This window comes from Lonchura striata, chromosome 5, assembly GCF_046129695.1.
Source record: "Lonchura striata isolate bLonStr1 chromosome 5, bLonStr1.mat, whole genome shotgun sequence".
Taxonomy (NCBI): domain Eukaryota; kingdom Metazoa; phylum Chordata; class Aves; order Passeriformes; family Estrildidae; genus Lonchura; species Lonchura striata.
In genome coordinates, this window is record NC_134607.1 from 17,562,038 (window position 1) to 17,577,354 (window position 15,317).

The 15,317-nt window shown below is 39.5% G+C and overlaps 1 protein-coding gene across 5 annotated transcripts in view; it reads right to left on the reverse strand.

The window, feature by feature from the left end:
• BICD1 (BICD cargo adaptor 1) overlaps positions 1-15,317 on the reverse strand; it is a 167,436-nt gene that overhangs the window by 19,066 nt on the left and 133,053 nt on the right. For 2 of the 5 annotated variants that reach the window (XM_021540005.2, XM_021540007.2), the window contains exons 6-7: positions 13,452-13,603; positions 7,269-7,476 (exon numbers count right to left, since the gene is read on the reverse strand). In XM_021540005.2, coding sequence (XP_021395680.1) covers positions 7,269-7,476; positions 13,452-13,603 — 360 coding nt within the window. Of the gene's footprint in view, positions 1-5,904; positions 6,182-7,158; positions 7,477-13,451; positions 13,604-15,317 lie in introns of those variants that run through there. The other 3 variants (XM_031507959.2, XM_077783358.1, XM_031507958.2) reach the window with 3 other exon arrangements.

The window sequence follows — 15,317 nt, forward strand, 5'->3', positions numbered from 1 at the left end:
CCAAGAGGTAAAAGTACATTTAGCCAGCTGAATTCTTCATCAGTTACAGCCAACCAATGTCCTTGGCAAGGACACGGTTCCTCAAATTCAAAACAGCCTCCACAGGGACAAGACACCATGCTTGAAGTGGCATAAATATGCAATGCTCATTAAACTGAGCTAAATGAGCATATCAGATGCAGGACATGGCCCTGAGAGCAGGAAGATATATACATGGATCTGTATATATGCACTGACACCGCTCATCAAACAATGAACACACAGACACAAAAATGGCATGTTTACAGAACCCACAGAAAATAGGACAATGCAGGGAAAAAAAGAGAACACAGATAATAAGTAAATAATGACTGAATTGTCCCTTTTGTGAAAAGCATCATATTCAGGTTAAAAAAAAAAAACTAACACATGACTTTTTTAAAAACCTACTAAAAACATATAAAATCCATTTTTCATTAAGAGCAAAGACAGATTAAACTAATATAACATGAAGTCTCACAACAGCCAGTGGCCTGTCTGATTGCCCAAGCTCAGAGACATCTTGCAGGTACAGGATCATCATCAACACAAGTATATTCTCAGGAGATAAAAATACAATGTGCTTTCTTAGAGGAATCATCCATGGATCTCTAATGAAGCAAAGGGCAATTTGTACTCAGACTAAATTTGTGTTACCAGAATAAAGTTGTGGGGTTTTTTTTTAAATAATGGTTCTGAAGAACTTCCATGCTTTGGATTGCTTGGATGAAGCAAATCAAACTTTCCTAAGAGTACAATTCAGAACAGACCAGACTGACTAGTTAAATATTAAGTGGCTGCATATCTTATATAATAGTGGTGGCTTGGTTAACCACTCATCCTGCTTTTCAAGAATAAACTCTTTTACTAAAAGTAGAGATAAATCTACATTGCTAAGAGCTCAGTATAAAGTTATCTGACTTAAAATCAGCGCAGAAAGGAGTATCTAGATCCTAATCATGTTGGTTTTCTTCTTCATCAATCTATAAAATTCATTTCCAAAATAGAAGTAAGAAATATTTAAAATTCCTGTGTGACCTGAGCAATCAGAAAGATCTACAAAGCACCCCCCTGGCAAAATTAATTTCTGACTCGTGTTCCTCAAAGGGCTTCCTCCACAAACATTTATAAAAGAAGCTTGTGCTTTCTGTGATCAGATTTCTGACAGTCCTGCTGTTTCAAAATTGAGACATGCATAAAAAACCAAAGTTGAGATATTGAAGTAATGCCTACAGCAGCAAGGCTTAGAAATTTGTGAGGCACTTTCTAACATTGGTGCTTCAGCTCAAAAGCAAACCTGAATGTTTTTGGCAAAATATTCCTAAACAAACAAAAATGTGCTCAGCTAAAGACCTTGAACATAAACTCTTTTCATTAAAGTAGACACATACCTGCTATCAAAAATGTATTTTCCTGACCTTTATACAGGCACACTTCTCCAGAGAGCCTCCCTGTGCAGAGAGGTGTCAGCCTGAAAATCTCTGCTCGTTTTCCCAACCCCTGCATCCAAAAGGGGACAGAAAGACAGCTTCTACTCACAATACCCATTTTGAAGAGGATTTCCCATATCTTCACACTACTTAAACAAGATGAAGCAAGAAGGAGGAGCAAAACTGACAATCTTGCCCCAAATGCCAAGTTCCGGTTTAAGGTTATTTAAAGAAAAATACAGAAGGAACATTAGCTTCTGATTACACAAAGAATAATCTTTTATAGAATATTTTGGAAAGTCACATCTAAAACACTGCACTTTAAAAAAGCTCAAAACCCAGAAAGCACAAATATTCTAACATAGCATGAAAATGTATTCTTCATCCCTTGATCCAAGAGAGTTTACTCAACACCTCACATAGCCTATCAAAAGCCCTTAATTCCCTTAATTATAATACTAAGAACCACTCCACTCAGAAGACCTTCTGCTCCTTGTTGTGTTAAATTGTGTTTGTGCTACATCTAATAGATCAATGCATTCCCAGGTTCCTTACCTATTCTTCACATTTTAAACCATTCTAGGTGTAAAGGCAAGTAGCAAAAACAACTCTTAAACAATTTTCCCTTGAGCTCCAGCTTAAAGATTTAATTATAAGACTTCCTAGGACCTCGACATCTGAGTCATTGAGATTTTTTTATTAAAGCTAACATTTTCCTTTTTAGCTTTAAAAAATACTTTCTACCTACAGATGCTCTAAGTTAGTTCTTGGTCACACTGTAGGAATTGCCTTTGGGACAGAGTTTTTACAAATGAAGTTAAATTTTATGGTAAGAATGCAAACCAACAAACAAGAGTTAATTATTTGTATCATATTATGATTCGTATTTGATTTGTTGTAAGTATAGAGCTACATCATAAATCAATCTTGGATTATTTTTTCAGTAAGAGTAACTATTATATACTCTTATTTTGTATGGTAGGTGGTGCCTGAGCAGTTGCTATACTATTATGTGGCATTCTTTGTGCTGTCTTTCTCTTCCACATTAGTCTCTTCTTGTGGGAATTAAATGCCAGGCTGTAAATCACTTTTGAAAGACAGCTGAAAAGCAAGCATTCTTTCAGGTTTAGCATGCTTTCAGAAATGAGCAACTCTACAAAACCTTTTAATTTTGCAGACTTGTTGGTTTGTTTGGTTTTTTAGAGGTGTTTAGAAAAGCCATTTTATGAAATGACAATGAAGAATAATCTAAACACTACAAAAATACAAACTTTGGATCACAGCAAACTAGTAGAGTTCTGCTGAAATCCACAGGTCTATCCTGGCTTGGGTCAACCAAATATCTGACCTCAGCTGGGCTTGGAATTTGAGGGAAATGTGTCATTTCATTTAAGGCTGCTACCTTCCTTTTTCTATTGTGATAAAATAAAATAGATATGACCATACAGATTTCTCTAAAAGGATTGCTAATTATGATCTCAGGAACCGTATTCCTTCAAAATATGAAATACCTTATTTTTTACGGTGTTTTCCTGTGTGGGATTTTAAATACTAAGCATAAACAATAGGGGAAAGAAGCATCACATTTTGTTTGGAGAGCGTTCCAACAAAGGAGCTTCTCAGGTGGTTTGTTGTTGACCCTGAGAGAGAACTGCAGCCATTGGTAAGTGTCCTCCTCATAACCTGTCGGGAATTCTTTTACTTCAGGTACATCTTCTACATAAGGATCTTGATTTAATTTTAAGCTAAACCAGTGGAACTTTATATTCAACTTTTGGAGTTGCCATGCTAAAGTATCTGACAGAGAAAAGAGTGCTGTTGAGGCAGATACTACAGGAGACCTTTTTAGTCTCGTTCTTTCTTTGAAGAGGTTGAGAGAACCACATTTGGGACTGTGGTATATTAAGAGGCATCTAGTGACTTCATATTCAAGGAGTTTGAGCACAACTCCACAGGAAAGGTCATTTTTCAGTGTAACACACTGCCAAACCCAGCACTAGGCCTTCTATATGCCCTGACTTTTTCACGTAGTTTGGAAAATAAATACATCCAAAGGTGGGCTGGAATTGTGCACATACTGGCTGTTAACAGAAGAGTAAAGACTTTAAAGAGTAAAAATACATGTCAGCAGAACAGAAGCAAAGAAGAAACAAACCACAAAGCTAAATGCGTGCAATTACCTAGGAGAAATGGAACATGATACTTTGGAAAAGCACTGAGTGGTATTTTTAGCCCCTGCGGACAGTTAAGAGCCATTACTTCATTTAAATAGCCCAGATCAAGTCCTGCTGTCACAACTTTGTGTCAGAGGTACCTGCATGCTCATCTAAAACTGAAGGCAGTTAAGTGGAAATGCAGCAGGACGTGACAATCTCTTGCTTAAGAGGTCTTCAATTCAGCTGGTCTTGCTCTGAAGAAGGCTGCTAGAAGCAGTCCATCTTTCCCTCTCCAGGTACCCAGCAGCACTCAATGCAAAGATAGCCTCTTCTGCCAAGCACCAAGTCCAGAAGAAGGTGCAAGAGAAACACAGGCACAGCTTGCTTCTGCACGAGGCTCATGGGGCAGAGGAACCTGTCCTTTTTGTCCCACCACTAACTTCAGCTATTTTGGCTCTTGGTCTCCATCTCCAACCAAACACATTGCCAGTTACAGCCTCCCAGTCCCCACATCCCTGGGAGTTCATGAAAGGACAGGGAAGCCTCACATCACACAGGTGAAAAATTCTTGTGAAGGAAACAGTTCACAAATTTAAAAGAACAAAACCAAAATGTGTTTCCCTTCAATGTAGGTTTGATTCATTCTTACTCTGCTCCTGGGAACTCAGTCTCAAACCAAGCTACACTTTGCTCCACTGTGTTTGAGTTTGGATGCTACTTTTTCTCTGAGGAAGAAGCAGGTGTGGGTTCCTACACTTTTTGCTGCCTTGCTTGACTGCAAAAATCATCTGAGAACAGAAGCTCTGTGAGACAAGGCTTTTAAATATTCTCAATAAAAGCAGCAGAATAACATTCTTTGCTGTTCCTTACTTTCAGGAAACAGATAATTAGACAGATGGTGAAAAAATCCTACTTGGTGCATCATTCTTTTAATCTGTTAACAACAGTAAGAAATCTTCCAGAAACTGGTAAAAACAATGATGAATAATTCCCTGCTTAATCCTAAACTTGGTTCTAACCTGGTCCTGCCAACACTGGAATCTGAATGCTCAGAAAAATCTTGGGTTTGGACCTGTCAGTCTCACAGGCTGAGACTAAAGCCATGTGATGTTATAAAATTCTGACAAATACATTCAGAAAGCTGAGATTGTTGCAAATTTATAAGGACAACTGTAATATAAATCAGTGACCCTGTCTCAAGACCCTTATACTTCAAATATGTAGAGATGTACCTAAAGTGACAGGTAAGACATAATTTTCTGGACAATTTTACTATTCAGGCTGCTTCATCCTTTGATCTCTGTTGGTGGACAAAAAGACTGTGTCAGCATTTCTCAATCTGTGGTCCACATATCCGTGATGTTCCATGAGATATCAGATGCTTCTTTCCCCCTATTCCCACATTTTTCTCCTCAGGAGACAGCACTTTGATTTATTTACTGCAACACACCCTAGGAGAATGTCTTGTTTAGACTCTCTGCAGTTTTACACTTGTCCTCTGAGTGGGCGTTACTTGCATGGCACTACTCAAAGGCAGCTGTGACACTGATGGCACTAGGTGAGAAATATAACCTACTACAGGGTACTGCTCAGCTTCCCAGAATAAACATTTACTCGAGCAGAAACTACTTTTATGGGTTTTAGCTTTCATATTTTCTACTTAAGCTTTTTATGTACAACATATTCCAAAACAAAGAATTAACAAAATTACCACCAGACAAGACTGTGCCCAGTTAAAGGTCCTGCTCAGGTACAGAAGATAAGAAATTATTAGCTGTTCTCTCAGCAGAAGAAAGCTATCACACCTTTGAAATGTCACCCCAGTTTGCATTTCCTTTCTACGCCTCATTCGAAGCAGACACTACATTTTGGCAGGAAATTAAGAGCAAAACCTTCCTGCACAGATTAACTTCATGACTCAATTTGTATAAACTAAGCCTCCTGTGAGTTCAACACCACCCCTTGGAAAAACCTGACTGAATGCTCCAGGGTGAGAAGAGGGGTGCTGCAGAGGCTCCTGCACACTGCCAGCTGCTCCCTCGCTGCTCCTCACACATCTGACTCCTCTATCCCATGGGATTTGTGTCTTCCAGGGGGACTAGCAATGCCACCACCAGGCTAAGCCCCCCCCCAGGCACAGGGGTGCAGCCTCTGTGGATGCCAGTGGGACTGCACCCACATGTACCACAGCAGGGCTTTCCACACTGCATCTGAAACCAGTTTGGGCCGCTGCCAGTAGAATGTCATCTCCTGCCACCCATGACACAGGAGAAGGCATTTTGCTTTTCAAGAAGTTGCCCAAATTAAATTGCATCTGCAGTGCTGGGAGGGTCCCCTGCTAAGCTAACCACTCAGCACCACATGCACCCAAGGAAAAAATGTTTACCTGGTATGGCCACGGTTAACCTTTTTTCCTTGCTGAGACGGTGCCCATGGATGAATTCACTCATGGAAGGGGGGCCCCTCAGAAGATATGATTCTGTGGAGGCGGGATGAGGGGGGGCTCTTAATAATTTCTGGAGGTAGGTCCCTGAAGTCCTGGGATGGCTCTGATCACAAAGGGAAGGTGAGAATAGTCTTGCAGGAGATCCAAGAAAAATACATATGGAAACAAAAGAGTTTTACTTTAATTACCTTTCAAAGCGTCATGAATGACAATATAATCTTAACTTGCTTAACAGGTAAAAATCAACTATTGTTGACACCCCATGTTGCTTCCAGAGCAGGACACCTTGTCTGCATTGGAAATCCTCCTTCACCTTAGGGAAGGAGGAGATGAGGTTGGTTTATATCTCAGCATCCTCAAGTCAGCTTGTACAAGGTTTCCTGATTGTTCTCTTGGTTTTGCATTGTGATTAGAGCATACAAGAAAAGGGGATGATTATCTGGGACTTCTCTAACAGAGTCCTCTTCATCTTCAAAATCATGGATTTGCCCACATCTAGAGAGTTTTGGCAGGGGCAGGCACAAGACATGAGCTCACAGCTTGAACAGCAAAACTTTTGCATTAGATTATGAACAGCAGCCATCCCCTTCAAAAGGTTTCTTGCTCCATGTAGAAAAATTAATCTGAGTGAACACATCCATATTCTTTTCACACTGATAAAGAACAAGTGAGCACCAGAGCTTAACAAAGAAATGCAGCTTCTTTCATGTTAAGCACTAAAATGCTCATAGAGCACAATCCTTTTTTTATTTCAGATGCTCATTATGGAAAACCATAGGAAAAAATTAAAAGAAAACTTGTTAAAGAAAATACATTCACACTTAATATTAAAAACATACAAGATGCAACAAGATGCATTGAGACACTGACAGAATATAGTTCAAAACACTGCATTCAGAAGGAGGAAATAACACTGAGTAGGTGGATCAGAACAACATGTTGCCAGGCTTTGAATTTCATACTCATATCCTCCCCGCCTCCTTCTCCCCAAAGGACGGAAAGAAAAAAATAAAAGTAAAAAAAGGAATCATTATGTTTATAATTCAGTGAATGACTTTAATGCAAGTCTGGCTACTGCACTGTACTGTAAAGATCACTGCATGCATACCTTTTCCTCTGAGTGCCACTGCTGACCAGTAAGTTTGGTTGCTGTGGGCCCTGACTATGCAGGAGGAAAGTGTCTATGCTTGGCACGGTGGCTGATGCCTCCTCACTTACTTTAGGGCTGCCGATCTTGCTCTTTCCCAGCTTGCCTTTGCTGCGTCGGGATTGCTCGTGGTCGAACTCTAAATCCTCCAGTCGCTGGGTCAGGGCAAGTTTTTGCTGGATAGCCATGCGCAGCAGAGAGTTCAGGGTCTTCTTCTCATCCTCTGCAGCCGCCAGCTGCCTCTGCATTTCATCCAGCTGTGTGACGTACTCATCACACCTGCAGCAAAAACAGGGCAGAAATCTGGGGAAACGGACCAAGAACTGACTCTACCAGTGAGCACATCCCTGGGTTACAGAGCTTGACTCAGATGTCAGCTTTTGCTGACCCTAATCCTGGCAGTAGGCAGCCCAAATTCTTCTGTTCCCACTTGGAATAAATTTGGACTTGGATGTAAATGTCAACATGTCCCATTCAGCAAGACAACCTGTGCCTATATTAACGTAATCTATGACAATGTGACATGTTTCTGACGCAGATAAAAAGCAATTGGAGGGGAGGTATGGGATTTTTTCCAGTTCAGACCACAAATAGTAATTCTGGGTGCTGCTTCTTCCAGTAAGTAACCATGGATAATAATGTCTACCAATCAGAAAATGCTATTTCCCACAGGCAGTAATGTAGACATCAAGAAAGTATTACAAAAGAAGACTGTGAGTAGTTTGAACACTTATGTATCAGATTTTGTGACATGAAAAACCTTCCATTATTTACCCTTGTTAACCACTTATTACCATGATTACTATTAGTTCCCATTGATTAAAAGGATACTATTCAGGAAACTCCACACCTGGAAGATATTTCACATTTACTGTTGAATCTCTTGGAGGTGTGCTCATTACTATGGTCACCTACTCCTTTTTAATCCTCAGCCTTTTTTACCCACATGAAAAAATATCTTTTAATTTGCTTTAGATCTCTGAGAACTAAAACCACCTTTCTTATTATTTTATTCTATTTAAAACCAAATTCAATTTATTTCTGCTTTTAGCAATACTTCCCAAAGTTAACAGGAAAAGCAAGGCATTTCAAAATTGTCTTAAAACACTTTTTGAAGTGAAATAGCTTCTGTTTGATAGCAACAGACCATCTAATCAGTAAGAACCAAGAGCAATGAAAAAAAATGTATCCCAGCAGTAAGATGCTTCACAGACAGCAGTACTGCCTGACCATCAGACATTTGTGGAAACACCCAAGGATTTTTCATGTTGAATGATGCAGCTTCACCATATTTCCTTCCCACAAGATCTGGGTGAATCTAAGCAGCTTTCCTGTGCAACTGCAATATAATGGATGAGGATGTAATTTTATCAGTATCACTTACAGAAAGCAAGCAATAGAAAACTATTTTAGTCTTCCTCATCAAAATGTGTGATGCAATAAACCTTTGAATTATTGTGAACTGAAGGGTGAAAGTAATTTCTCTGAAATCTTAATCTTCCCTTTGGGAAACAGAAACACAGTATCCTTGAAAATGTGGAGTTAGTTATTCTTCACTCAAAAATACTTATACATATATCGCACACCCCTTTTGAACAATTCAGGCTCTGCAGGCAAAATTACTGTCAGATACAGCTTCATCTACAGTTTCAGTATTATCTTTCTTCTACAGGACCTTAATAAGCATGATTGTTGCTACTCAAGCCTTGAGGAAAAGAGATAATTATGAAATGCCAGTTGGCTTAACACCAGCTTGCACACCTATTTCTGCTTCAAGCTGTGAGATATCTGTTGATGCTTAAGTCAGTTTCCTTGACAGAGACATGAAGTCAGCATTCTGAATATTATAGTAATTCCAATTTCAAATTAATTTACTTTAATGTCTGTGTTATCAGAGTTTAAAAGCCTCATTCTTGTAACCAGATGCGTCTTGTGTCCATGTCCTTTATTCTCTCCTGCTTTCCTCTTCTTCACTGAAATATTCCCAGTTATGTGCAAGTGTGGGATAAAAGAAGAAGTGTTTCTAATTAAAAAAGAAAAAAGCATTTCACACATCTATATTGCCTTTCGCTCACACTTCACAAACATTCATCAAGTCTCACACAAGGAAGAAAAATGTTAAGGATCTCCTAAGAGAAAAAGGTAAAGAGCTCCTAGGAAAGATGACTTCTGTCATGGCAGAGACCATTGCAGGGCTCCAGGATACTCCAGGGTTCTGAATGGGTCTTTCAGGAGGGTTCAAATAGTGATAGCAAAAGTTAGGTTATGTCATCCTGAGTCAGAATTCTTCCCCAATTTCCCTCTTGCCTCAGGACAGGTTGTAAGCTGCTAGTAACAATTAAATAAACACCACTGTGTTCTTGCCGTCTGCTATTCCTTAAGAGCAAAAGTCAGTGTTTCACCTATTTTTAATTTCTCTCATCTCAGAAAGGAAGCAGACAGACACATAAGCCCACTTATTTTTTATGAACTGATCCAAGCAGCTTATATAGGATTTTAAGGGATTTCTGGTTCCATCTATCCCTCTCGTCTAGGAACATAAACCAAATACCAGATCAGGCTTATGTGTAATTTAGGTAACATAAATCATAGCAGAGCTTGAGCTAAAACCCAGTGACACTGACAGTGACAGGTCCCTGCTCTAACCAGATAATCATAATTCTCTTCTGTTCAAAAATGTTTTCTCAGCTCTGGGATCTGTTCAGTCTTCCTACTCAGTCTCTTCAGCACACATTTTTCTTTTAAAATTATCATAAGAAAATATTTTGATGGATGAAGAATAAAATCCATGCATGTAGTGTCAGACCAGCAATATTTCCTGCTCTCTCCTATTACATATCTCTATTTAGGCTGGGAAAGCAAGCAGTGTAAGGACTCAGTGAAGTTTGCTTCCTGAACAGCTTAAAGATCCTGTTTAAAAGTAGTTCCTTCTCTCCTTCAGTACAAGACTTCCTCTCATAGGGCAATACCTACTCTAGACTGGAAAACTAATGTTCTCAATAATTACTTATTGTCCCTCTGGATGAGTGCTGCTCGCTGCTTCACAAACGCACACCGCTCTTATGCTGGGTCAGCAACTCAGAGGGAGGGGAAACAACAGGAGGGGCAGGAAAGGCTTCTCTGGGAATTCCTCATTTTCTCTGGGAATACCAGGAGCAGCCCATGACAAAATAAGCAGGTTAAAGGCTGCACATGGCACTGGCATCTAACAGAAACTTCAGCTCTGCTTTGCCAACCCCTTGACTCACACAAAAGAGGTTTTATATGCTGTATATATATTTCTTCTTCTAAGAGAGGTGAAATATTCTTGACAGGTCCAAAGCACATAAATCCCAGAAAGGGGTCACAAGGCTAACGAAAAGAGAAGGAGGAAGCTGTAGAGATCAGAATCTCAGAGATTTTTGGTTCAAATGAACTGCTCCAGAAGTGAAAAGGGCAAAAGTAGAGGGATAAGCAGGACAGAAAGAATTTTGAGACAAAGAACTGAAAAAAGAACTTAAGGAGTGAAGGATGAACAAGTGTCAGAAAAAACACAGAAAAAGGAAAGCTCCTGCTCTCTGCACAGGGGAGCTTTGGAGGAAAGTGTCAACTTGGCTGTTCAGACCAGAAACAGATGCTGGGCTCTCTTTACAATGTGTGCTATGACCATTATCCAGTGTATTTGAGGAAGGAAACACAGTTCAGCACCAGATGAACATCCATCTTTTGGGGACCAAAATGATGTTTTATGGAAAGAGAAAGGATATTCTTCTATCAAAAAGTATAAGCAACTTTGCAAATCTAATATGATTCTGCTATCAGTCCCTGTGGTACAAATTCAGGAGTAAGTACCATGTGATACACTATAACCATGGAAACCACTGTTTTATTCAACTAAAGACCAAACAATTGCTTTTTTATGCTGAAGGTCGCTACTGCATCTAATGTTACTGCACAAAAATCTTACAGCCTTGTATTTTCAAACAGATTTCTCCTCTTCAAGAGACTTGCAGAGTATATCCACTCTCTGTCATTTAAACAAATGCTCTTCCAAATGGACTATTCCAAATAGAATGAGTCAATGATTTGACCATTTAGGAAGATTGATTTAATTATAAAGGCCATTAAACTCCATGCTAGGGAAGAAAAATGAATATTTTACAACAGAAAAATCTATAGGACTATAATGATGTGGAAGACCTTGTAGTGAATAATTTTTTACAGCTGTGCTCAGAGTATACTGGGGAAAACGTAGGATGTCAAGAGCAGGGATATGTCCCATAGGCCATACATTGAGCATTTAATCACTACTACATGGAGTTTACCAACAGTAGTAAATTCTTTGGATGGGATTTATTGCTACTAACATTAGAAATTTTTTAATTAAAAATATGTAACTCAGCAGGTCACACAGACTCCTTTCATAGCTCATAGAGAGGTAGAGAAGTTTCTTTACATCCTACACACAAGACATCTAGAAAAGATACCTGGATGAGTGGCATCACTGAAGCCTAATTCTCATGGAGGGGATGCTAATGCCTCCCATCAGCTCCAGGATATGCCTTGAACCCAACAGAAGCCTGCACTCAGGATGCCCAGATTAGGTAAGGAGCATTCAGCACACCAACAATCTAACATTCCCTTTAATTAACTTCTAAAGCTTTGCAAACTACTTTTACCTCGGATGTTGATGATTTATGGCCCATACAAGGCTCTTGTTTGCTTTATGCTCATGCTGCCACTCCTCTGCTCCCACCTGCCTTCCACGAGCTCCTGCAGAGTTAGAACATCCCTGTGTCTCCTAGTGTAAGGAGCTTGCACGGAAAGGTCAACACATGGTCCAACACACAGGCACACAACTCTCCTTTCTGGAAGAAAGCCTTTAGATGCCAATGAAATCAATCAGGCTACCTTGGTTCACACTGCCTGCTGAGCTGGCTCTCCGTTTCCATTATGTCGCTACACGCGCTCTTCTGACGATGGACCTATGATGAATTTGTACACAGCAACAATGTCATGACATACAAATGTCCCTTTTCTCCTTCCCCTTTCTCCCAACTGCTGCTGCCACTGTCCCTAAGCACAAAAGCACCTTAGAAGGCTGAAAGTTGTGAGATGGCACTGCCAGCAGCACTGAAGAGATGTTGGCAGAAGGCACAAAGATGTCTCATCCTTTATGGATTAAAGCACAAACAAGAAATCTGTACTGTGTTTGACCACAGGAGGAGGAAAAAAAGTCTTTCTTGTGTATTTCCACAGTAAGAATTTATTGGTGAAAATGCTCGAGCTTAAAAAAAAAAAAAAAGACTTTTAGGTAGCCTTTTGAAAAGCAGCTAAGATGAGAAGACACAACCATAAGCTGTGCCAGGGAAGGTCTAGGTGGTCATTAGGAAGAATTTCTTCCCAGAAAGGGCTATTAGACATTGGAGTGAACTGCCCAGGGAGGTGGTGGAGTCACATCCTGGGGGTGTTTAAGAAAAGCCTGGACTTGACTCAGTGCCATGGTCTGGAAGGTGATGTTGACTCAATCTCAGAAGTATTTTCCAACCTAGTTGATTCTATGATTCCATGTAAAACCAAAAGATTTTCTGAAGAAGACATGGAAGAAGGAAATAAGAAAGTTGATTAATTACTGTCCTGCCAGCAGGAACTATGTTACAGAAGATAAGTGAAGCTTTTATCCTGTGAAGGAGAAGATAATAATTGAACATCACAGTGGAAGAAAATAAGAATTTATGCTGGAGTGGGAAATTACAGCGGCGTTGCAATTATTAGGACTGGATTACAGCATAGGCTGGTTGATTAAATAGATTTTACTACTGGTAAGTAATAAATCTCACTGTAATGAAAATGTAGAGTTCTGAAAATCATCATTAACCATATGATAGCTTTACATGACAGAATCACTGCGTACTTCTGAATGGGAAAATCAGCCGCATAAATCCACTATTTGATTTCCACTTTAAAAAACCCTATAAATGCAAATATTCCATAGGCATATACTGCCATTTATAACACTTTGTTCAAGGTTGTATTGACATTGCTATTCTTCAGCTTTATTTTCCAAGACACACATCTCAGCAGCACTTGAAAGCTTGCAAGTTTTGCACAGTTTGCATTCTAGGACTCATTCACCTTCATCCAGCAAAACCCTGACCATGCAGAAAATATCTTCTCTATCCTTCTAGGCACCCCACATACACAGCTAAGTGTGTTCTCACTTAGCACACACACGATTACAGCGCTGAGCCAGATGGTGACACCATTCCCCTTACCTGGTTGCAAACATTGCTCTCAAGGATGAGAAGGTTGCTGCATCTTCCTTCAGAGCCTTTAGTTCATTCCGTAGCTTGGTCATGGTCTCAGTCACCATTGCTTTTTCATTTTCATATTTGTTCTTCAAATTGGCCAGTGCCACTTCAGCTGTCTAAAAATACAAGCAAGGACATGTGTTTATGAGACACAGGTCTGAGAACAGTGAAAATCCCATGCCTGATTTTGGTTTTGATATCTTTCATTCACACATTAATGAAATTAAACCTGATCTTCACTGGACTGCACACTTCAACTTCTTCTTTTAAGTTGTACTCCACGAAACCAGGAGAAGGAGAAAGCAGCTGAAAGGACAAAGCCATTTCAACAGCAACTGGCAACAACTCAGCACCTCAAGTGTCTGCAGAACTGTGCAGCTGTATCTGGAGGGCTCAGGCAAGTGAGTAAAGTTACTACAGGAGCTGCAACCACATTGTTCGAGCTGCACTAAACAACCAAGTGTGTCCCCTGGCCACTTTGCAAACAGGACACAGAGCACACGAGGCTCAGCCTCTGCAGCCAAGCTCTGAATCACCGCGTTTGGCCTCAAGCCTCCTGCTGGCTGAGGCTTTCCTTGGGCACAGGGAAGGCCGGGACCTGGCAGCTTGATTTATGTCTGAGAACTGCCAATGGTCACTGCTGTGCAAGCCAGCATAATTTTAGCAGTCTTAACCACTAAAAAAAAAAAAAAAAGAGAGACTAAAAATGTGTAAATTACAGTTATCATTTAACAAGAAAGCAAAGCTTTGTATTAGTCCCATTCCTAATTTTTTACTGCTCCCTTCTTTCTGTTTTCAATTTCATCCATTAAATTTCTTTAATTTACTACTGTACTGTTTTTAATAGTTACATTTCTCCTACCTCTGCAAGACTTGAACATTCTGCTTTACCTATGAATTTAGTGTCATTTTGTAGCTGTTCAAAATACATAGTTTTATAGAGGCTTTATACCTACTGCTGCTTGAGACATTTAAAAATATTGCTCTTGAATGAAATGAAGAAAAATTTGCTTCCTTTTACATTTATTCAGAGGGTGTTATGGTTGTTTTTTGCACTTCATTTAGTGCATAATAAGTTGCAGCAATTCACACAGGAAATCAATTTCCTCTGTTGATCTTATGGGCTCTTGAGCCACCACCAGGGGAGAGAAGTTTAGAAGAACATTAGGTTGAAGCAACTAGCAAGGGAACAGGACAAAGATGGTAATGACCAAACAGTTGGAAACTGATTTCAAACTCAGTTTTCCAAAACTGAATACATTTCCCACTACCAATGTCTCTTAACAAAAAGGCACAATAGAATCTCCTACTAAACTACAACTGGATTCATTTGTGTCTTGTTAAATAAAAACATTAAAATAACTAATTTTTAAAATTGCATACTCACCAATAATATATTCTTACTTTCACACCAATTTACATTAAGAGAACATATTTTTAAAGGGCAGTAGTAAGCACCTATCATTTTAAATAGATGCATTTTTCCAATCCAGATTTGAAATCATTACCAATACATATTAAAATTATCAATCACTTAGTGATCTAGTTAAATCAATTCTGCTTTTTTCAGCCTTGCTGATACATGCTTTGGTGCAGTGCAGGATGGTGGACACCAGCCTATGTCTTGGCAGGATAAAGCAGAAATAATCAGCTTTTTGTCTGTCCTCAGCTGTGACCAAAAATGTGCACTCATAAATTACAGTAATTTACACATCACTGAAACTCTGCACAATGATCAGACAGATCACAATCTCCATGTTTTAGTTTGGATGTCAGGGTAAGTTAATGGACATGAGGATGAAAACATAGTTTATTTGGTGAATAAAAGTA